Source organism: Haemaphysalis longicornis, unplaced genomic scaffold (assembly GCF_048455015.1).
Source record: "Haemaphysalis longicornis isolate Haplotype H1 unplaced genomic scaffold, Haemaphysalis longicornis Haplotype H1 scaffold_6, whole genome shotgun sequence".
Taxonomy (NCBI): Eukaryota; Metazoa; Arthropoda; class Arachnida; order Ixodida; family Ixodidae; genus Haemaphysalis; species Haemaphysalis longicornis.
Window position 1 is genome coordinate 94438445 of NW_027526407.1, and position 25236 is coordinate 94463680.

Consider the following 25236-nt stretch of genomic DNA (forward strand, 5'->3'; position numbering starts at 1 on the left):
GACATTTCAAAAACCCGTCCTAGAAAAAAAATTGAGTTGCGCAGTACAATTTGTCAGATATAAAAGAAAATGTCAGCCCGCGTGGTGCCCGTGCCATGTGGTGAAGCCCAACCACTATTTCAAATTTTGCTATTTTGGATGGTTCTCTAGAAGAAATGTGGTGGTTTCACATTATTAAAGGCCCAAATTAGCCTCCACGTGATGTAAAAACACCTTGTCAATGATTATGACCGGCACAATATTGAAGGCAAGAAAGCGATGTGAAAAAATCCGCTTGGAGTTGAGAACCAAACTCTTTGGTGGATGCTTGTTGACGTTCTGATGATCACTTATCAGTCAGAACTTTCATTTGCGGTTTATTATCATGTTCTGACTCACTATGGTAGCCCTGCTTGCAGGAATAAGGTACGATGCGCTAGAATCATGCCCAGCAAGCTTTCACCAAGCCACCGTTGGGCTGTGAAGCAAGTTCAGCCCTACGAGCCTACTACATGGCAGCGCCACCTAACAGTTTTGGAAAGAAACAAATACAAGGCTGTTGGGACTTTGTCAGAATAGACAGTACTACTAAGAAGCGACACTAGACCTCCGGAAATACCCTCGTGTGAAACCGAAACTGGCCGGTGAACAGCTGGCGGAGGTCAAGGCCAATTGGAAGCGTTCTCCTCGTCTTAACTGATACCCGACGACTTGGTGTTATCGTTTGACTTTCAGCGGAAGCTCTTATCGCAGAAGCAAGGCGTAGATAAAGTGCAAGCGCGAGCGGCATGCTTGTTTTGAGGAGCAGTAGCGGGCAACGGAGGCGCCATGGCAAATGAGCTTGTAGTTGGGTAACTGCGTAGTAGCGCCAAACATGAATTTCGCAATGCAAAAATGAAACCGAAACTGCTGGAAACTGGTTGAAAATGGCAGGCACACTCGCTGGACATGCGGGGGACCATCAGAAATAAGCTTTGGGAGAATAAAGCTGCCCTTTGCCCGAACCAAAGATCATTAGTGAATAGCTGGGGCCATTTTCAAGTAATTATCACCTCTCAACGGTGTCGGATTACAAAGCTGACCGCATTATTTTGTATTTGACTTGCCAGGAGCCTTTTGACAAAAAAAATATTATGGTAATGCAGCCTAACCACGACCTGCATCCTTTTTTCTCAAGTGCAGCAGCCACGCCCCTTCCTCAAAAACACACGCACCTCAGCTAGCAAAAAACGCCGTCAAAAATCTCAATGTCGCCGGAGCGGGAAAATTTCAACTGATTATAAAAGGGCAGTGCCTAGACTAACCATTGGCCGCATTAGGTGTACGAGAAACGACTACAACATGTTGATATAGATAATATAAATCATCAATCACCGGTGATCGATTTGAATAGGCGTGGTAACGAAAGAGTTAAACTGTGTTCGACAATCTGATATGACATTCTACAATTAGTGGGCTCATAGGCACCTATAGCCAAAAAAAAAAAATCACTAAAATTTCATGTCAGTATTTCTTTAAGGCCAACAGTTTAACTATTTTGCGACCGTGCCACAGGCCACCATTCGCAGATGAACGATAATTTTCAAACCACCGACAGAAACTAAAAGCGGCACTATTCGGACAACTGACATCACCTGGAGTGTTCATTAGAAACCCCTTCTTCAGTTTCATTGCTCGTTTGCCACGTGGGTAGAGAGCATCGCTAGTGAAATTTGAACCCAAGGTAGCGGCGAGTTGGGCAAATATGGCGCCCTGTTTCACTGCGCGCTCTGCAAACGCGGAGAGCGGTTTCAAGGACTTTGGCCACTGCTGCTGCTTTTTTTTACCCCAGCAGCAGTGATGACTCCAGCAACAATGTGTATTCTTCAGATTTTATATCTAATGAAGACCCTCTCATTCAACAGCCTTAAACTTCGGCAGGTGCTGCAAGGGAAGGTTTTTTATTTCATGCTGTATTTATAAACAAAACATGCCTAATATCTGAGACGGCTGCGGTATTAATTTCATGTGTAGGGTCTTTCCAAATTGCGGCAGGAATACTTTGCCAAATGCCCCGTGCCGTATAGCATTGTCACCTTCAAGATAGCCTGGCACTTGCGTAAAATTAGCGCTGCAAAGCGACACGCACTGCATCTCAAAAGCACTAATTTCTTTTCTTGTTTTTTACTGCTGAAGTGATAATGATTTCATGTCAGAACGCAAACAGGTATGCTCGGGTGCATATTTTAGAGAGACCAACTGGCTCTCCAGTGGCTTCGCGGAGTGGCACAGTCATCAGGGCTGTTAAGGTTGGTGGGCCGGCAAAAATCTAGAACTTCGTGTACACTATTGATGTATATATTGAATCATAGCTTAGGAATGCAGAAACATATAAATTTTGGAATCCCTAAAATAATTTTTAGGCTCAGTAAAATCACGCATTTGTATTTTCTGTATACTTTTCTGTGCATTTTTTGTTTGTTAATCAATAAACTCTCAATATTTACATCTTTCACAAAACTGCTGTTGTGTGTTTGAAAGTGAAATCTATAAGCTACAATTTCATCTATAGCAATGCCAAATGTGTTCAGTACCTATACAGAAAAAAGTTTTTAGAGGCACTCAAAATCGGCCATTTTTCCACGGTCGCGAATGAGTAAATCAGCATAATGATCCTGAACATCTGATTATTTTCAACTTTTTCCCTGCCTCGTTGCAAAAATGAGTAATATAATAAAGCTGCAGTCACAAGCATTTTTCTGCATAGCTTCACCATTGAGCTAGGCACAAGAGACTGATTTCTTGAAACAGGGTACCTTCAAGACCGCAACGAAAATGAAGCCTAACTGCAATTTACCTTAATTACAAAGCCACCCTTGTGTTGAATGCTGCCTCGCCTTTTACACTACCTTGTTCAGTATTTTTTTTATCCAGCTAAACTTTATTTACCTAAATTTTTATTTTATTTGTTGCAGGAATAATTAGAATTTAGGAGTGTGTCCTGCACTAAGGCACTTCTTGGCTAATACATTCATTTTGGCTCCGCCTCTTCATCCTCATCTGCTGGAAAGGCACTGTCAACTGGCACTATGTTCCCACCATGTACCTGTCGCTCATGTTGTCTGGCACTTCGAATATACGAGAACTTCTGACCGCACACACGGCATTCATGCCGCCTTCCTCCCGTGTGGGTGGCCAGATGCTGTCTGAGATTAGAATTATCCCTGAAGGCGCGCCCACAGATGCGGCATGCGTGAGGCCTGTCATCATCCAAGTGCAGCTTTCTATGCCGGTCCCGGCTGAATGAACTGCTGAACTGCTGGCCACAAATGCCGCATTTGTACGGTTTTTCTCCCGTATGGACCCTCTGGTGCTTGACGAGTTCAGTTTTGCGCCGGAAGCTCTTGCAGCATGATGGACAGGGGAAGGGCCTGACAGTGCTGTGTGTTTGCTCGTGTCGTACCAAGAGGCCCCTGCAAAGGGTAAAGGCAATTAATTACTGGACTCGCTACATTAGACTCATTGCGGGGTTTGATGTGCCAAAGCTACAATGGGGCTAGGAGGCACATCAGGGTGGAGAGCTCCGGATTAATGTTGACCACCTGAGGATATCTGACGTGAAATGAAATCTCTTGGGCATTCTCAGTTTTTGCCTCCTCCTGAAAGTCGGCCACCGTGGCTGGGTTCCAACCCACATCCTTGGGTTTAGCAGCACAATGCCTGAGTCACTACGAAGGGTAGAGGCTATGTTAGACCAGTGGACTGAGTTATAAACAGGTATTGCATCTACTAGTCAGTCAGCTGTCCTCATGACAGACTTTTTTTTCACCATGGGTGTTCAACATCAGAAAATGTTCCTCACGAAGTATTTCTACAGAAAAGCAGTGTCACTGTTCCGGAAAAAAATTCAGTTTTCCTCATTAAAGCTAAGTGAATGCTCAATTAACCTAAGTGAAATACGCCTGATCCATCTTGCACGTCCTTCTAGCCAGGACGTATTAACACAATACTCAGTAATTATTAGCTCTTTTAGTTAAATGCTCAAAATATTTGCACTCTACAACCACGGTTATCCACTAAGATTCAAAAACAAATTACAAGCGGTGTAAGATACTACCCCACCAGTAACTTACAGTGAGGACAAAAGCCAGGCTTAAAGTGATCTAAAAAAATGCTGAACATGAATCTTACATACATGCAAGTCTGTACAGGTGAACCTACGTTTATAACGCCTAAGGTGCACATGCAATAAAAAAATCAAAGGCCCCCAGAGGTATTATAACACTTCTGCAGTGAGCTTTCTCATAGCCCCCGTAAATACCTGATCACCAGCAACTGCATTTGTTCTGGCAACAAAAGTGATCGCAAGTGTGTGACCATGCAGCAGATTGGTCTACTAGTTCACTGTGCACAAAAATGCTTCTCATACCTCGATTTCACAGTTAATAATGAAAATTTCGGTTGATTTTAATTCCTTGTTACCTAGACCAGCTGTCTGCCTGTTTTTGAACATAAATTTTTTCCGAGCATAACAGCCGCACACACATACGCAGCTTACAAATCCACTGAAGCAAAGTCAGCAAACTGTCAAATACTAGTACGTATCACATCTGTGATGGTGTGAGGTGATTTTACTTCACCGGCTTTACTAAGTTTAACACAGTCTACAATCAAAATGAAGCCCATATCTTCCAGGTACTAATCTTGTCGGGGCTGTTTTCGCTACACGATCCGAGTTGTGACGACTCGTCAGCAGCTGGCTGACTGATTTCCGTTGGTGCTGGGGTCGGCAAGCCGCGCAAAGCCAATCAAAACCAGTGTGCACCATACAAAACATCATAGGAAATTGGCAAGGACAGGATGGAGAAAGGAGAACAGCACTTATGAATTTTTTCTCCTACTAAGTGAATTCACATAGACTGACCCACAGTAGCCGAAACATGGCCTACGGGCCCCCAACTTGCATCTGCACAAGTAGTCTTGCAACGCTTTCAAATTACTTCAGCATCCCTGTAGATCTGCCCAAGGTGGCCTGTGTACTAAGCGACACTGACGTATGAAGCATGCTGCCAATGGTACTTGTGTACCAAGGTGTGGTCTATACATGCATCTTCCAGTTCGTTATAACAGCACATTGGTGGCACTAGTGGATTTTCGGACCAAGAAAAATGTTCATAAAAATATGGCCCTCAACCCCAAAAAAGCCCCCCAGCTAAACAATGCCACACATTAAAAATGTTCTCACTGGTCATTGGTGTTGTATGGGCACAAGGAGCACTCCAGCTTCCCTTTTGGCCTCCATGCATGAGCATCTTGTATGTGCTTGTCCAGGAACCCTTGCGAGGAAAAGCAGTCCCCGCACTCATCACAGAGGAAGATGCCAGGGCCAGGAGCGGTACAGGTCTCGTCTTCTAGAATGGAGACACAAGCGAACAGAAAGCTGGCAATAACAGACCCCATTCACATTTCCCCATTATTTCACCTCAACGTGGAGCATGGTTTCAGTACCATCTTGAAATGCTTCTACACCATTACTCCCACAGCACTTAGCTTGGTATAAATGATGATTCGACCCTTATGAAGGTAACCTCAATGTCAATAGCAGGAGGCCGCTGCCTCAGAACACCGCCAAAGGTTGCACGCCCATTTTAGTGTACTAGCTGCTAATTTCAAATTACAGCAACTAACCACAAGGCAACAGCATGGGTAAATTCAATTGATCACTTTGGCACTCAGTGCACTGTAAGCACGGTAACAGACTGAAATGTCAAGTTTGAAGATTTGAAGAAGCTAATACAAAAAAATTGAAAGCTATACCTAAACCACATAAAATAATTTGGGATGTGCAACATTCTATACTTGATGTTATGTTGTTTTTTTCACTCTGAGGGCACTGAACATAAGTTCAAAATTGCGACGTTAAGCTGAGCCCCAGGCGACACATTTCATTTGCAGATCCCAAGCACAAAAATGTTAAACTCAAAGTCATGGTAACTAATAGCTTGAATTACATTTGAGGGCTATAAAGGCTGTTCCAAATATTTTGCCACCTTCTGAAATTTTTTTTCTTTGAAACACCTGCATCAAAGTGCCGCTTCCCTTTCAACCATCTCAACATATTTGGCCACAAAACTGGTGACATCTCACAAGGCAGACAGTTACTATGCCAGGTATTGTGTTTGGCTAGGCTTGGGACAATGACTGACTTGAATGAAGAGCTAACAGATGCCAGTAGTGCAAACCAAGATGGGACAGCAGTTTCAGCAACTGTGATGCGACGCTAGACTAAACAAAAAGAAATAACCATTGCAATCCTGTTTTCCTGCTGCCTCAGAAACAAATGCAGCTAAGACAAGGCAGCATGAAGGGGAGAAAACAGAACTGGGAGGAGTGAAATCAACCACCCCTTGTAGCATGCTGTTTGAAAGCAACCATTGAGAATGCCACCACCTGCCCTTGCGCTCGTCCTGCCACGCTGCAGCGGCCACAGTATTCAGTAACCTATAAACGGTGCCTATTGGCATTAACATGTAAACCTAATGCTGAATTTTTATTTCGTGGACTAGTGGACACAACATTAGCCTGCTTACAGAGGCAGTCAAAAAGTGAAAGTGGGGAGTTTCTTTTTCACTTTGTGCAACACAAGCGAAAATTTCCATCTTCATACAGCACTGTGAGAGTTTTGTTCATTTTCATAAGCCGAGATTGTAAGTATGCCCATCTCTCACCTAAGATAAGGCCAGCAGCAAATTTTGCATAATCCAAAAAAGACCCAGGTCCCCCTGTGCATAAAATACTCAGAAACATATTTTAGCCAAACCATTTGGCATCCATAAGGGAGAAAAATTTTTTCATCCATAATGTATAATAAAAGGCTTTGACCACTTGACACAGAATTAAAGATGTTCACATTAATATACAAGGTGAGATTATTGCACAATGACAGCAGTTCCTGCGCTTATATTCACAAAACTGCAAGCTCGCACATTCATTATTTTTTCGCTTATTTCTAGTTCCACATTTTTAACCTGGCATCTGAAGATGTGCCTAATTGGATATTCCTTTCATACTTCATAGAAACCACAAACTCTGCCAGCTGAAACCTGAAACCTAGCAGACACTAATAGTGAAATTGAAACGACTGTGAAAAAATAGCGACACAGATTCAATCATAACAGCAACTGGTAACACGAAGATTCTGGTGGGCATGAAGCATAACAAGACATGTAAAAAAGAAACAAGTGAGAACACTGCAACATTCAGGCATACGCTACAAATACCGTCAAGGAGTGCCAAAAATAGAACACTAATAAAAGGCTGCAAAAAACCAAATTTAACCATGCGACAACCCACAACATTTCCTTCATCAATGTAACAAAGGAAATAGCCACATGTTGCACTCCTGGAGTAGACAGCCAATGAGGCCCTCAGAAGAGATGCCACAGTCAAATTGCAGAACTTGTCCTCCTGGCTGGCGAAGTACACAGCATCCCCTTCAGCCTTCCTGAGAAGTCGAACCGAGAACACAGTAGTCACTATTACCAAGCCTCCACACGTCAAAATTACACACACTCCAACCACATCGTAATATGGTATCTAAAAATGGCTTAGCAATATGTGAACAAGAGAAAACAACTGCCAAAGAAAGCACAGTCAGCCATGTGTGCATTTGCATGCTGAGCCGCAATGCCATGAACCATTTTTCGCAACAGTGCACCAACATGTTGGCCGCATCTACTCATTTCACTGCAAATGTCATTCTGCCATCCCTGCCGTATAAGCATCCCTATTCTCTCTGCAGCCGACCTCTCACACTCTTACCCTCCCATCTCGCTCCTCTGACGATAAGCACGCTGGAGGTTTGTTCGCCAATTCAGTTTTCCCACATTTTACTGCTTGTAAACACGTCCCGGACACTTTGAACACACTTCCAAGGGGTCTAGGCTCACCCTTGAGCTCTCTTTGTATTTCTGGGTCAAAACATCGCTCTCAATGGGCACTTTTAAATTTTCTATCACAAATATCAACTGCCCAACTACTTTCAGTTGAAAGAATGCCGAGTACTGCTTATGCGTTGACGTTTAGCATGAAATATGCCTAATGTTTTCTTTTTGCTCAACAATGCTGACAAGTAGAAAGCGAGTTCCAAGGTTAAGAGGTTTGGCAAGATTTTGCCTACATAAAGTATTTAAGAATTTTTTCAACTTTTGGCGGCTGAATTGAGGCTCAGACACAGGCAGACCAAATTTTTCCGGCTGAAGTAGCCCAAGAAACACTATCATTCATAAAAAAACATAAGGTGTCCAGCAAAGCCTGGCTTAAGTAGCCCAAGAAACACTATCATCCATACAAAACATGAGATGTCCTGCAAAGCCTTGTTGGTTACAGATGCAAGATTGGTTAATTAAAAGCATTTTGTGCGAAGCAGACAAAACTAAAGCAATGCAAAAGCACTTTCTCTTCAGCGTACCTTAAAGAATGGTGCTGTCCTTTGTGCCTTTAAAAATTGGCTTTGGAACTGACAAATTTTCTCTGCACTGACTCCGAGGTTCTGGGACTTGTACCAAAGCACTCTTGCCTTTTCGCACTCATTCTTGTTTCCCCAGCTGGTTCTCTTTTCTATAGTGGCATCATGCTTTTATAATGGGACAATCAGTGATAATTTAGTACATGCCCCATGCCTGGCCTTTTCATTAAGATTATTAGGTGCTCTGGGAAGGGGATGCGTCATTCTATGAACTTTGAGATCACCAGTTATGAAAGCATGATCAACTGAACAGCAAATTTTTTGTCGTAAGGCAACCATATGGGGCCATTCCACTCCCAGCCCAAAAATCGACCATCGTCGATTTTATTGAAAGAATTTGTGCTAGTTGCCCATGAGTTGTGGGAGGTCTGCACAGAGTATTTTCGCCAAAAAAAAATTTTCGGTCGTGTCAGCGCTCCTAGACGTTTCTTCAAACATGCAGATCGGGGTTGGAGATAATAAATTTTAAATAAAGAGTGAAACTACATACAATGGCAAATACTATTTTAGAACAATCTGCTTGCATTGTTCTTCAATGTGGGACCATGATTGAAGCGAGATAGGTATTTATGGTGGTGTACTAGCTAAGGAAAACGCAAGAAATGGTGCGTTTTAATGATTTTTTTTGTAAAGGCACAAGTTGAAGCTTCAGCTGTAATATTTCCGTCGTGCAATTACATGTTCCTGAAGTGTCTACTAAAAATAATTTCGTTCGCTAAAAAAGCTTACTTTTTAATACAAGTGCTTACAAAGATGACAAAAAATGAGTTTTTGCCAAACTTCAGACCTAAATAAAGAACTGAGGCCCTCGAGTTAAAGTTACATACAACCGCTCATTATACGCATCAAAACTTTATCTTTTAATATTGAAAATTTTATTCGAGTAAACTTTGTTTAGGGCGAGAAAAAAGTTCTTAAAGTTCACAATCCCTCGCACTTGTGTGCACTACAGAACTCCGTCCCCAACTCGGAACACCCACGTGCTGCCGGCCTTTTTTAGGGCGCAGCCCTCCGTCGCCCGTTCGTGGGAGCCGCGTCGCCGTCACCGTGACTGAGCCAATGATGGCTGCACCAACGAATGAAAGAAAGAGGGAACGATGAAAGAAAGCAAAGGAGTGTTGCAAAGTTGGGAGGGGAGGGCGGTTCGCCGTGGCGGTGCGAGCCAGCGTTCTCCGAAAGTCTGCGGTGGAAGACAGGGAGGAGGGGGGGCAGTATGCTGAGCCCGCACGAGGTGCTCGACGGCGCGAAACTTGGCGAAAACGTGAGGGGGATGTGCATGGTACTCTAGTGCCTACTGCCTAGAATATTTTTTAGGCACTATAGCGTGACTACGATGTGCGTTTGCTTAACACGCAGTTCGCGGTGTTTTCGTGATGCGCACTTCGTGCCGCCGACGCAGAGGCTAGTCAGTGCTGCCGTCGAGAGAACCCACGAGTGAGTGCTGCCTCAGCGCATGCGTTCAAATATTGCATTAGGGAGTATCGTAATTGACAGCCAATTTTTTCGCCATGCATGCATACACCGGGCTCTCATGTAAACGAACATTCTTTGTGTCGTTTGAAATCAGGAAAAATACACCGTAAACATCATACATCGCCCAGTTCGCCACTTTCTTTTCTATTTTTGGTACTTCGCACAGTCACTAAAGGGAACACGGCAAGTGAGCGTTTTGTAGTGGCTTTTGGCAGCGAGCTTAACCTCACTCTTGCCTGATGCGGAGGAAGAATTGTCACACAGTCATTTTCCCCTGCGCACCGCACTTCACCTGGCCCACGCATAGGGTCTATTCGTTTCCCCTGCACCACGTTAACCAGTTCAGGCAGTGCGGCACTTCGCCGTTCGTTTCAGTGGTGCAGCTCGCGGCACCTTAACCGCGCCGTTCGATTCACCGGTGGTGCCGACGGGTGCAGGACGAGTTCACGGCTTTGCCTGCACTCCCTGCCGAGGAGGTGCAGAAGCAGACGAAACAAGTGCAGGGCTGGTTCCGCCGATGGCGGAACCCACTTTGCACCGCTGTGAACTGCTTCAAGAGGTGCAGGCTGAATCAAATAGACCCGTATTCACCGCGCTGGTGTTTGTAATGTAATTTTAGACTGACCGCTGGAAGTCGTCTCTACAATAGTCCTTTGCAAGACCTCGTCTAAGAACAAGAGTCGTCTGTAAGTCATTGTCTGCAAAAAGAAAATTACCATCGGCTGCAGACGAAGAATCGTCTGCAAGTTATCGTCTGCGGAAAAACTGTCTACAAGGCATCGCCTCCAGAAGAAGAATCATCTGAGAGTCATCGTCTGCCGAAGCAAAATCGCCCGAAAGTTACTGCTGCTTCCAAGGGTCCCTTTGCGCCAGCTTGGATCATTTCGTACGTGGAAAGCGGTCAAGCGAAGTCGCAGCGAACCGACACTGAATATCATATATGGCAGAGAACTCGGTCGTAAAACCTGAAAATGAGTGGTGACATCCAAACTTGTGTCCCAACTACTTTCGGATCACGATCTTCTGAATATGGAGGTGAGAAAAAACATTGATTTCAACGCCCCGTGGGAAAATGGGTGAGCAGGGAAATCAGAACGGTTTCCCCACAAACTGCCGCAAGAAACAGAACATGATAATTTGTACTGCGCAATACTGCATACTTACCAGGCTACTAGGGGAACGACACTTGAAAGAATATAAGCCTCGCTCTAGGAGACAAACATGGGGCTGCCTGTTTCGCAGTGGCTTTGTCGAATCTGATATTGCTGCTAAGAATTCTTGTAAGCTGCGGCTTCTTCTTCGTTGTAATTAACTGCCGCTAATAGTTATCCATGACGCCTGCTGAGATGAAACGGTTTTGTGTTTATTGAGAAAGTCCAAATTTGTACAAAGTGTTTCGGTATTGTTCTTTTGAAACACTAGTTGCAGCTTCTTCCTTAATCTAACCATTAATAAAGATGCCCATGTGTTGATAGGAAGCGGAAAAATTAAAATGGTTAACAACTTCACTGCAGAATTATTGACATGCAAATGAAACATGGCTAGCAGATAGAGTCGTCTCAGCCACCACGAACACCATGATAGTTTCGTCCATTAATTTATATAGCGAGCTACGAAGCATTCTCAAAAAAGTCTGCTTTGCCGCAAGATGGATTTTTAAGTCTTGATTTGACACCGGGCACCATTCAGGCATTTAGGATAATTTGTATGAAGCGTCACTGTAAAATGTTGGCAGGGACCAACGCGCAAATAATAGTGCTGCGTAGGTCGGCAAGAGTGCCTCAATTGACCGACTCTATCAAAATTTACTCTGTGACCCGTTCAAACCCACAATATTGAACAGCACAGGTCATATGTAGGGCATAACACCCTCAAGAATAAAATAACCTTTTCTCTAAAAGGGTAAGGCGTTTTGTGTATCGAACTATAAATTAGTGTGCAGTCGCAAGGCGCATGTTTCCGGAGGCTTATGCGTAGGCTTGGTCCTGTTTTTTTTTTTTTTTTTCAGGAAACAAACTTCCTCCATGCACCTTCGGGCCGCGAAAATGCAACAAAACTGCTTACTGCAGCCAGCGGTAACTCACAATTGTGCGTGAACTGTTGGACCTACATCAGCGCCTCCTCAAGCTGCGCTCAAAGCAAAGCGTTCATGAGGACACAACAATTTGTGAACACCACCAGCAACTTTACCTCCACCGCTACACTTCCAAAATGGCATCGAAATTTTGCTCGGACCCACTTTTCAGACATCCAAAGCTCTCTGCCCTGGGTCAACAGTGATCACAATAGCCCTCGTTGATGCCCCCCCTTCACTTGACCTCGTTCCAGGAAACCGAATTTGTGAAGTTTGTAAGCGACAGTTATACAGCACTCGAAAAATACTGACTAGCGTGCCGCTGAGAGAACGACATGTGCGCGCGACATGTGCGCAACGACATGTGCAACGACCTCAACGACATGTGTGCACGAGGTGAAGCTGAAGCTTCCGGTAATCAAACTGGAGATGAGGACTCACAAGCAGCTGCTGGTAGCCGCGTTAAAAGAAAATGGCTGCAGCTCGAGTCGCAGTTGTGCATGAAGAAAAATACAAAAACTTTCCAGGAGAACCCAACAGGAGCGATGCCTACATCCACCGTAGTGTCTCACCTATCCACTTGTGACGCACATGAGGGTGGACAATTGCTTCTCAGTGACTATGTGATCTTACTGATCAACCTGAAAAACAAGTTTTCCAGTGAAGAGAGGCGAGAAAAAAAGGTTGAGTACCTTACTTTGGCCCCCCATTCATGGTCTCGTGGGAGAACAATGGAATTCTTTGTAGCATCCGAACGACAAGTTCGAGAGGCAATGAAAATCAAGGCTGCAAGTGGCATTCTAGGCACCCGGGAAAGAAAACGTGGTTGCCCCTTTAGTGAAGAAATGAAAGCGTCAATTAGAGCATTCTACGAGGATGATTCAGTGTTGTACTGCCTACCAGGCAAAAAGGACTCTTTCCAAGGCCACCAAAAGCGACTTTTGTTGATGAACCTCGAAGAGATGCACGAAGAATGGAAGACGATGTCCGATTTAAAATGTGGATTTTACACATTCGCGGCTTTGCATCCTCCACACTGTGTTCTGGCTGGCGGAAGCGGTACGCACACAGTGTGTGTCTGCACGAGTCACGACAATTTTAAGTTAATGCTCCACTCTAGTGCCTCAAGGAAACAACGGAAGAACTGTTGTCTACGGCAGTGTGCCAACTCGATAACGAAGACTGCATTTTCGGCCAATGCACAACCTGCCCTGGTACGGCTTACGCAGAGAGACTACTCCAGCGGAGTCTTGCTGACGTCTTCGAGAGCAAGGACAGCATACATGTCCAGCAATGGATCCGTGGAATACGCTGTAGACTGGAGACTACTGTTTTAACCCCTGCCGAATTTTCGGCTAAGTTCATAGCCATGCTGAAACAGCTTACGGTTCACCATTTTGTCAGTAGACAGCAAGCCAGCTACTTCCGATACCTTAAGGCCAACCTAAGTCAAGACGAGGCCATCATGGTGATGGATTTTGCTGAAAATTACAGTTTTATCGTCCAGGATGCACCACAGTCATACCATTGGGTGAACTCGCAGGCCACAATCCACCCTGTAGATATGTATTTTCGCAACCAAGAAAGCAACCTTGCAGACATTTCTGTGCGCTCTTTTGCTATTATCTCTGACTGTTTGGAGCACGACAAAGTTGCAGTGCACGAAATATAGAAACAGGAGCTGCCTCGACTAAAAAAAATTCATTATTTCTTTGGTCGAGTTCCTTCGCAATACAAGAACCAAAAGAACTTCTTCAATCTCTGCTACCGCGTGGAGGAGCATAAAATATCGGCCGAATGGAATTTCTTCGCCACTTCTCACAGCAAAAGCGCATGTGATGGCGTCGGTGGCACACTTAAACGTCTGGCACCGAGAGCAAGTCTCCAGAAACCTTTTCAAGGTCAGAGTCAGACCCCAGAGGACCTGTATACCTGGGCTCAAAACAACATCAAAGGAATAACATTAATCTGGGTTCCCAGTTATAAAATACAAGAAACAAGGACACAACTTGGTTCAAGATTCGCCATGGCAGTCCCAGTCAAAAGAACGCGGCCATTCCATCACTTCAGACCAGCTACGCTTACAACACTTCGTGTTGCCATTACATCCTACTCAAGCTCCGAAGAAATCCAGGTAAAAAAACGAGAATGAACAACCAGGCAGTCTTCTTTGACACTGGCTAATGAACGGGTGAAGTGTTGAACATCTGTGGATAAAGAATGGAGGCAAAAGAAACTTGTGGCAAGAAATTTCATGTTTGCAGTAAAAAGTATCCTGCGGTGAATGTGCATTGGCCAGGTAAAGTGCAGTGCGCAGGGAAAAATGACTGTGACACTTCTTACTCCGCATCAGACAAGAGTGAGGTTAAGCTCGCTGATTACAGCCTCAACAGAGCGCTCACTAATTGTGTTCGCTTTAGTGGCTGTGAGCAGTCCCAAAAATAAAAAAAAAGTGGCGAACTGGGTGATGTATGGCATTTACGGTGTATTTTTTCTGATTTCAAGCAACACAAACAATATTAGTTAGCAGAGAGCCTGGTGTACGCATGCACGAGAAAAAAAAAAAAAGGCCAGCAGGACGTGGGCGTTCCGAGTTGGGGACGAAGTTCCGTAGTGCACACAAGTGCGAAGGATTGTGAACTTTAAAAATTTTTTTCTCGCCTTAAACAAAATTTACACGAATTAAATGTTCAATATTAAAAGATAAAGTTTGGTGCGTATAACGAGCGGTCGTATGTAATTTCAACTCGAGGGCCTCGGTTCTTTATTTAGGTCTGAAGTTTGGCAAAAACTCATTTTTTGTCATCTTTGTAAGCACTTGTATTAAAAAGAAAGCTCTTTTGGCAAACGAAATTATTTTTAATAGACACTTCAGGAACATGTAAATGCACGACGGAAATATTACAGCTGAAGCTTCAAAGGTGCTTTTACAAAAAAATCGTTAAAATGCGCCATTTCTTGTGTTCTTACTTAGCTAGTACACCACCAAAAATAATTACATCGCTTCAATCGTGGTCCCACATCGAAGAACAATGCAAGCAGATTGTTCTAAAATATTATTTGCCATTGTACATAGTTTCACTCTTTATGTATAATTTATTATCTCCAGCCCCGATTTGCATGTTTGAAGAAACTTCCAGGAGCGCTCACACGATCGAAAAATTTTTTGCGACAAAAATACTCAGTGCAGGCCTCCTACACCTCATGGGTATCTAGCACAAATTTTTTCAATAAAATTGACGATGGCCGAATTTGGGCTGGAACGTTTCGCTTGGAATGACCCTATGGTGAAAAACGTTAGCTTGCAGCTTTTTGTGTATTTTAGGCACCTGGAGCACAATGCTATGTAATAAAGTTGATTCTTGACGAAAAAATTAAGTGACGTGCATCTCAATCAGCCGGCCATAACACTCCCACGTTGAGCCCCTGGCAGTCAACAAAAGCTGACTGCAGTCACTACGAGACAGTGTCATAAGGCTGAAAAAAAAATCTAACAGCCATATGATTAGTTGTGAGATCAGCTTCTGAAAACTTCGAAAAGTAAAGATCCTAATTCCACATTGCAGTTGGCCACTGAGAAGCGTGGGCCTTTTCCAAATGTAGCTGGCAATTATGCTAACTCAAGCCCACTAATATACTGATTGTCAAAAAACTTGAAAGCCAGATGTGTAGAATGCCAGTGAGTGCTGTTCATAAAAATCCAAATGTTTGAAACGGTATGCTGCTCACTGGCTCTACTGTTCGCAAACTTGGCACTTTTTTTCAATGTAGTGCAGTATGTTTCACAGTTTCAGTGTACATTTGCATGAGATATAAATTTCTACAATTACCACAATAATTATGTTCCCACCCACTCACTTGGGTCGCCAATGGCTTGCGGAATCGTACAAAAAAATAAATGAATGATGCTCGCAAAATGTATCCTTATATACCTCGAAGTACCTACTTTTTGACACAGATATTGTGCACGTCAAAAAATAGCTGCTGCCTTAGTGACACACAGGGAATCGGAGCATCCAAGGCACATCACCTAGAGACCAGGAATGATTTAATCTACGGAGCAATCTAGAATCCATGCCAACCTAGATACCACTCGATGTAAAGAACTTCGTTTTATGTGCACAGCATTGATGAGCATGTTTCACTCTAGAAGCAGAGCATGCAACCACATAAAACCTCACACGCTTGCTCAGATAGCCCGAAAATTTAAGAAGCGAAAAAGATTTCGTGCTGCAGTTGGGCTTTGTTGGGCATTTACAAAAAAGTACGCTGAATCACTATTTCTAAAAACAAAGACATGTTTAAGCACACAAGCTAGTTAGCAAACTGACCACGTTGGCAGATATAAAGCTGAAATATGGGTCAAATACTTTTTCTAAACTTTTCCTATGGTACCACAAAAGTTTAGGTATTTCGAAAAGTGCAAAGTATCACCACGGTTGAAAAATAATACTGCTCAATCACCAACATGGAATCACGGTGGCTGATAAAAACTGAAATAAAGACCAGCCACTTTCTAACAGCTGTTTTGGGATCGTAAAAAGGTTGAGCATGTCCAGAAAGTAGGATAAATCATTTCTGAAAAAGCAAACCACATCCACTTGGGCCTTCATCATTTGGGGAGAAAATTTTTGAAAAAACTGCATGACAATATGGGAAGGAAGATGGTACTGTAGAAAGCCCTGTGAGTTCATTTTGCACTCAGTGATGTCCCGGAGCTCCCTGCTTGGTAAACAGAAAGTGAGCCAATTACCCAGTGATTAGCCAAAGTGGCGACAGCCAGTGTTCGACATTTATACCCTTTGCCTTTCAACACATCGCCACAGCTTGCGCAGTGTAAACCACACATGGAAGCAGGTGTTCAGTGATGCCACTACTGTCACTAAGACTGTGCAAATTGCTGCCTGCAGGCAGTTATATTTTTCTCAAATATAAACTTGACTGCTAGGAAAGAGTGTCGATTAGCAAGTTATTTTAATTACGCTAGTCCAGGAGTGATACCGCCCCAGCTCAGGATAAAGTGGCAAAGTTGAAACAAGCAAAGGAAAGATGAGTAATATTTTGCTCGGTAGTTTCTGGTTGAGTAACCTAAGACTGTGCAGGTAAATTTAGTTTTCCAAAGAGAACAGCAGGCAATATTGATGTGTGATACTTATGGGCTCCGGGCTTTGCCAGTGCTGCACTGCCTGCCACCATCTTTCCACAGCATCTAGGGGGCAAGCGCTGCATGGCCGATAGGGACACATGCGGTGTTTTGGCTCTCTCTTGGTTCTTTTCGCCTTTCTGTGCCCCAAAAAACTTTGCTATGGTCACGTCTGCAAGTAAATAGTACATTCAGGGCACATGAAAAAACTATTGCAGTATGGTGAAGTGCTCAAACACTAACGAGAAAGCTATCTGGGGAAGCACTTTGCTTGGGCTTCATCAGCGACAACAGCGTATCACCGCTGTCACCCCCGAACACGTCAGGCACTAGTGAACTATCTTTTCGCCATATTTATACCTAATTCCAGTTCAGTGACAGGTTGGTTTTTTTCTTGCAACACGTGCAATGAATGCCCATTTCAGATATGCTACAGAAAAATATATTGTGAAAATGTGATTACAGAATACCTGACAATTGCTTGTGCCTGTTGTGAAAATATGATTCACGTGGAAATATTTGGCGCAGCGCAAGGCTTTGCACGTTAAGATATCTGTACACTGATGCCTTAAGCAATAAGCAAGGAAAGTTAATAAAACCATGCAAAAAATGCTCTGCAAGTAAATAAAATTAATGCCCCTTTGTTAAAAGTAAGATGGTTAAAACACGAAGACTTCTCCTATGCAACCTGAGTCAAAGTCGAAGTCTAGTGAAACTGCTTCAACCATATCAGAATGGCACAATCAGATGAGATGTAGGCTTCATAATGCTAGGGAAGCACGTTCAATTCTTGCAGCAACAAGCGTTTTTTTCTTTCTTAAAGCGCTTGATGTGCCTTAGTGGTAACCCATTGTGTAAGTGTGCTTTTCTGCACTGCGTTTTGGAAGTGACGATTGGGATTTTGGACTTTGACTTCCGACTTTTAAAGGGACGAATAACAGATTTTTGTCACGTATATGTTCTCTAGCTCATATGAAAGCCAGCGTTTTATATAGCTGGGTCACCATAAGCAATTTATAAACAAATTGGCGGAAATAATTTTAATTTGGCACCAAACTTTCTGAAATCGGAAGGGTGGCGGTTCGGAGTGTCGAAACTTGACACAACAATATGTGTCCCTGTCACGTGACCTGCAAACCTAGCAGCTACTGTCTCTGCTGAAACGTTTATTTACGTATTGAAAACCTTTTTACACAAGTATTTGTGCAAGGTTACATTGTATATGTATTTCTAGCCATTATTGTGAAAATTTTAAAGACACGCCGCCCGCCGCCACTGGGTTGCTCTTAGTGTGGCTAACTGAGCCTCCATGCCCAGAATCAACAGCAGCGTTCAGTAAACAGACCCAGTGAAGGAGCTTTGACGATTCTTTCCCAGTCAGGGGAGTTTGTTCTGCCAAAATATTCGATTTCAGTTTCCAAATATACGAATGGCAGCTTAAAAAACAAAGGACGCGCCCGGGAAGAACCGAACTTCCAACCTCCACAACGTGAAGCAAGCCTCTATAGCCAAATTCTACCTATCGTCCATCTAAACAGATGGCGCCTACGTGCAAAATAGACTGGTGAATTAAAAAAACACACAAAGGAATAAGAAAGCCTGCGATTCAGACTTTTTTAGCTGGGGACAAGTTTTTAAATGCGCTTTTTATTTCACACATACAAAAGTATGTTGCCAAGCTACTATATGTCATAGTTACCAGCATTATTTTTTGGGAGGACACATACGGCTCATAGATCTAAAAATTCTGATTTAAAAAGTTATAGGGCGTTATCAGCAAAACCGTTTCTCGTTAAGGTGCTTTAAGTGGTGCCCTTTCATTTGGGATAGAGAATATATACTCAACGAAAATCGGTTGTCTGTCCCTTTAAAACCATGGCCCAATCTTTCAAGCCCATTTGAGCCCTCCAAGCCACACAGCCAAGCATTTCATTTGTGGCTCTGTTCATGGTCGCCATCAGCTCCCACCGGATATGCGCAAGGTAATCTACCTCGGCGACACGCCAGTCTCCCCTAAAAGTGGACAAATTCGTATTTTAAGTGTCCCGTTGGCCAGCAACAATAGCGCTAAGTGTTGGATCAGCCAGCTTAAGTGCAACTGGAAACCCATGCTTCATCTCATTTCGCGTATGTCGAACAAGTACGGTGGAGCATGCCAGTCAGCCTGCCTTACGCTTACTTGAGTAGTGGCAATGACTTACATATGGCGCACCTGTCTATAAGCTCAACAAAGTGCATATGAAACATCTTCCCGTTCTTCATCGGGCCGTTCTTCGCACCATTACCGGACTTCCGCGCCATACCCGCATGGAGGCCCTGAATCAATCAGCCCCGGTACCCCCGCTCGAACTGCTCCTCAAAACCCGACAACTGCATGAAGATCGCCATTCCTTGACCTGGCAGGGTGCAGCTCTTACAGCTTGGGACTCGCAAATGGCGCTTCCCCAGACCCTACCGCAGCCTCCCCCTCCTCCATGGAAACGACCCTTAGGGGTTGACACTCTGCAACGCATAGGCGTCCCAAGATCCCGATCCAGAGTACACCATCATGCTGTTTCTCGCACTCTGGCGGCTAAACTCCCTGATGAACAAGACATTTACACAGACACGAGCGTGTCTGCTAGCCGCATGGGACTGGCTTGGCGATGTCCAGGTTTACCTAGTTTAGACGGCGCTCACACTCGGCAAACATCCACTACTTCTATAATGGACACTGAGCTACATGCCATCCTCGCAGCCCGCAACCACTTGACCTACGAGACGTCTGCCCTACTACCACTCCGCATTCGGTTCCTGACTGACTCCACTGACTCCCAAATGGAGCTACGTGAGCTCCAGAAACCCTTCTCCGATCAACCTCTGGTTCATCAGATTCAACGTATGATTAGTCTGCTTGCTCGCAATGGTACCTCTGTACGTGTTGCGTGGATACCGGGACACATAGCTCAGGGTTCCGGCAACTGGGCTGCCCATGACGCAGTGCAGGAGAGTCTTCAAGTAACTCCTCCACTGGTTGACAGCCCTGCTCCCCCGCTCTCCCTCAGGCAACAGCTGGATCACGCTCGCCAGGCTCAACACAACCGCCTTCCCGCTGCCGCTCCTGTAGGTTTCCTGCGTAACGCCCCATCCCTAACTCGTCCAGCCGAACATTTTATTAACAAATTTCGTGCGAATGCTGCATTGACTCCCCACATCACACGCAAATGGCATCACCCAACCGGCAATCCTCTGCCATACTGCCCATATTGCAACACAGCTACAATAGCAAACCTGACCCCCTTATTTGGCACAGTTCTGCATACCATACCTTCCATCCCATCCTGTTGAATGCCCTACCCAATCCAAGCGAGATACCCCCCACGACACTCAGCGACCCCGACTTCCTTGCTGCCCTTGGGAGCTTCGCTCTCGAGAGTGGCCTCGCAAATGTAGTTTAGCCGGGGTCTACCACCCCTATGTGTGCATTCAGGAACTGACTATTCCTCTCCAGGATCTTCAAATGAACATCACCTCGTGACCACCTCTCCCCTCCCCTTCCCCATTCTCCCCCTGGGCCCTCCTTGTGTAAATAAAAGACTTTCACTCACTCACTTCGTGTTTCAACCATCTTCCTCTTCACCCACAATCATCATCATCGTCACCAGAAACAGTTGGCTTTCGTGCAGTGCATTCTGGAGCAACATCCCCATCAGTGAGGCGTACAACGGTTCGCTTTAAAGGAACAGAATAGGTCATACGTGATGAAAAAACCTCAAAAATGCTAATGTCTCAAAAATGCTAATGAAGTTTATTTCAACTTAAGCCAGGTATGACTCAACAGAACCGACTGGATGTGAAATTTACTATACTGCAGAACGTAGTGGAAACGCGTAACCTTTATTGTGTTAAATGTGGAGCAAAATCAAAGAATCAACGTTTTAATAATGGCACAAACAAGTTGCACGTTTACTTTCTTTTGGTTTTTAAACATCAATGAACAGCTGACCACCCAGTGAACGTATTTGTTTTAAAGTACAGCACAGAAATGACAAAAGGTCTGCTGGACAAGCGCAGTAATAAGGCCCTCTGATTTGACTTTCTTCTAAATTATGCAGGCTACCTGTGTCGCTTGGCTATGCTTCCAAGAAGCATTTAGTCCTGGACGTGGCTTTCTCGATCATCCCGTCAGCACACTGCTCACGGAGGCAGTGTACCAGATGAATTTTGCGGCCGCTCGCCTCAGGAAGACCACACCCTTCACAAAATCCTCTAAGGCATGTTCATCCCTCAGCATCCTTTGGCTTTATCCACCATGTTTCTTTAGTAGAGGATTCTTTCAAGCTTAAGCTACATTGGCTTGTCCAGGGTACTGATCATTATCCGAGATTTGATATTGGCAAGTGTAACTGGCGTTCGTTAGGTACGAGTGCTCCACTAGATTACGTAAATGTGCAAAACCAACTCGCATCACAGTGTATTACTGCACAATGGCCGTCTGAGTAAACGCTGCTTATGGAAACATCGTAAGTAAATTTCAATACCGTGGAATTACAATCAGTTTCCGTGTATTAGCTGGCTTCACAAAGCTGGTCTGTGGCACAGACTTGGCGTTAATACATACAAAAGATACCACACAGTGGTCGTGTCCAAAACACTTTCACTTTCGTAAATACTTCTGCTTTGTTTGCAAAGAAAGTTACTGTACTGCATAACTATCTGTTTCCAAAGTGTACAAACAGGAAATCTCAGCCAGAAAAGCAGCGGCCACAGTGGGAAGTGGGCCAGAGTGACCCGCGGCTGCTTTCGAAATGAGCCATTATTAGGTGGCTTTAAGTGCCGCCCCTACAGGCTACGCTCATAGCCTATAAGTTTTCCAAAATAGTAACAGTAATAAAACGTAAGCCAGATTAGTACTAAAAATACAATAAACGTAATTATAATAACACTAGTATGAAAACTAACATCACCTGTTACTCAATCCTCGTAGTTCAAAGGTGAAAGTTCCTTTCAAACAAACAGCTAAGCAACAAGCAAAAAGTTTGCCTGTTTATTAATGAGTCTATTTTGTGCAATGGAAAATTTTTTCAATTATATTCATTCCCCCAATTTTTTTACGGACCAAATACAGGTGTGATTCCGAGAAATAGTAAACTTCTGAGTTCGTATTCATGATCACAGAGTAGTTGTTGCGATTCCAGAATATTAACTTTGATTTGAAACTATTCGGATAAAATCATCTTTGGTTTGTTTTGCATCCAAAGCAAACCATGATTCACACATGCCTCCAGGATTTAAAAAATTGCCTTAGTGATTGACGGCAAGGGTTTGAGAATTTAAAATATCTGCCGATAAAAAGCTGGTGCAGATTTTCCTAGGGACACACAAAAACAGAAATCATTTGGACTAATGCTCTTAAGTTCCTTCAGTGTTACAAGAAAAACGGTCAAATGGTATTAATTACTGATTCATCTATCCCATTCCTTTGTTTAATTGAAACATTGACCCATCCCTCATCGTGCACATTTAATTTTATACCCAATCATATAGGTAACATTTATATATACTTCGAAGTCCTCATAAATGAATACGGAAGGTCATAATTAGGAATGTGCACAGCGGAAACTCTATTCAAAGCTGATTCCACAAGAGATTAAAGATGCGTCTACATCTTTTTCCTCATAAATTGTTGAGTTATGTGCAAGCCATAACTCATGAAAATGCCTTTCCTGCACTGGAATTGGTGGACCCACTGTGCCATGCAGTCTTCCTAGTGACTCACAAGCAGACGTTTCAGGACAACTGTGGTGCCAGTGTCCTCAGCCACCAGAAAAGTTTTCGCAGTTGCTGAACACCTGCTTGCTCTCACAGCCAGCTGATAGGTCCATACAGTACTCAGGCCCCTTCATCCAGACTCCACGTCAAAACAGCCACACACCCGAGATGGTCAGCATGCCAGCGGGTGGTACAAAGCTGCACTGGCCTCCTGGTAGCTGTAAAGAATTTTCAAAATAAGACATGCCACACAGACGCAGACACCAGCCCCACCAGGCTGATTCAGTTTCAGACTGATGCCCAAAAGCGTTGCTTCAAAACATCACACACTGAAGCTTGGTCTATACGTGTTCTCACTGCTACAGCATCCGAATTGTTACTTTTTTTTACAGCATCAAATCTCAACCTTCAGACAAGAAGCCCTTCAGGCACTTTCATGCTTCAGATGAAATAATTTACCTACTTTCAGTCCCACCAGTCTGATTCAGTTCCAGGCTGATGCCCAAAAGCTTTGCTACAAAACACCACACACTGCAGCTTCGTCCATCCGTTTTCACACTGCTACAGAATCAGAGTTGTTACTTTTTTTCTACAGCATCAGATCTTAACCTTGAGACAAGCCCTTTGGGCACTTTCATCTATCAGACAAAATAATTTGCTTACTTTGCCACCCTCTATGCCGTAAAGCACTGAAATAACAACTTGAGAACCCGATAATGCATTTCTACGGTTTCAAGGCTGCCTTACAAATTGATATACAGTGGAACATATACTTCAAGGACCATTCTTACTTGCGGACTGCAGACATCCTCCCACGACAACTGCGATGTCGAACAGCAACAAGCAGGATGTAGCTTTTTATTGCTTTGAACAGCACAGCTGGTCCCTCAAAGAACAATTCTCTTTGTCACACAATGCCATCACAAACCAGTCAGCCAATATCGGCCACACAGCCAGCTTAGGTAGCGCATTACTCAGACACAAAGTGTTCCTTCACTTGCACAACTGGAAATACCGGCCGGCTGTTTCCAGAAAGGCAGGTGGCCTGCCATGTATTTTGGTTCTTTGGTCAGGAGGTCCAGCACACTATGAATCTGTTCGAATCAGCAAACAGCGTGGCACTCATTAATTCGCAGAAATTTTTGCACTGTAAATGCAAGGTATCTTCATGATTAGGTACATAAATGTAGACACGGTGGGCAGACTTGCAGCCTATCTCTATTTCAATATGCACCTATTCGATCGGATAAAAAAAAAAAGTGGCATGGGGTTCAACAATGCCACAACTTCTGCATCTATTCACCCTCTAGTTTTTGTGCCCATTCAAACTGTGCATAATGCCACGAACCATCCTTTGGCTAAGTGACAATATGGAACAATAACTTCAATGGGTTATTTCGTGTTCAAGGCATTTCTAAGATAAGCAAAGCCATTTGGTGGCCAGGTAAGAAAAAGCTGTTGCAGAATAAGTTTTGTTTTCATTTATGCACCTAAAAAGTGATTTCTGATGTAAGTTTTCATGTCTGAGTCCACAAATTGGTTGTGGTAGATGTGCACCAGATAGTCAGGTCATTAAGCCGAACCAGTTAAATGCACCACCCCCCCTTCTCCGCACAGACCCCGCTGCACGGTGTAAACTAAACCAGCAACTCTTGATTGACCCCTGAAGCTGTGTCACCACCAGTCTACGCTGGACCCCGGAGTGCGTAGCCACTGTAACAAGAGAGACCACTAAGCCGAAAGATGCACTTCCCATGAGAGCTTCCTTTATGGCTCATTCCTCTCGGAGACTTTCGGAAGCTGACATGCAGGTCGGTGCAGTTCCACCAGAAGCACGAACGACGTTCCTCTGGCACCGTGTCATTATAGAGCGCTACCCTGCGTGGCCGCAGAAAATGCTCTCTGCAAGTCTCTTTAAACCTTGCCGCACTAGTCTTCAGGGTTGAACCACTTAGCATATTCCTTGATTCGCGTTTGATGGAGTGCAATTACAGTATGGCATTTTTACAGAAACAGTTAAGAAGCGTAAGCACACGCCAGCTAGAGAAGAGGTAACAATTTTGACAGCCACGATGTGGAACACCGAGCTCGGCATACAACACGCTTGGAATGAGAGATGCGGGACAAGCAGGACACAGGCAATGTACAGATGAGCGGGCGCAATAACCGCAGTGCTGCAGAAATACGTTGTGCCTGGTGGAGGGCAAGGCAGATGTATGGCACAGCTGTTGCTCAGCCAACGACCACTGTTTTTTGACTCTCACGGATGAGAGACAAAAAATTGGCTGCGAATGTTGACGAAAGATGACA

The 25236-nt window shown here is 44.1% G+C and overlaps 1 protein-coding gene across 1 annotated transcript; it reads right to left on the reverse strand.

Moving 5' to 3' along the window:
• Positions 1 to 1900: 1900 nt before the first annotated feature.
• Positions 1901 to 23132, reverse strand: LOC144141037 (uncharacterized). Its single transcript, XM_077672540.1, has 3 exons — positions 23090 to 23132; positions 5204 to 5369; positions 1901 to 3431 (listed from the first exon to the last, which is right to left on the reverse strand). The coding sequence occupies exons 1-3, from the start codon at positions 23103 to 23105 to the stop codon at positions 2990 to 2992; spliced, it is 624 nt and encodes a 207-aa protein (XP_077528666.1). The 5' UTR covers positions 23106 to 23132; the 3' UTR covers positions 1901 to 2989.
• Positions 23133 to 25236: the final 2104 nt, after the last annotated feature.

What these genes read in the sequence shown, in the direction of transcription:
- LOC144141037 (XM_077672540.1), bottom strand. An exon ending in CCATACAACACCAATGACCA is followed by an intron (nt 3,432 to 5,203) that starts GTGAGAACATTT and finishes TACCCTTTGCAG; the next exon opens with GGGCCTCTTGGTACGACACG.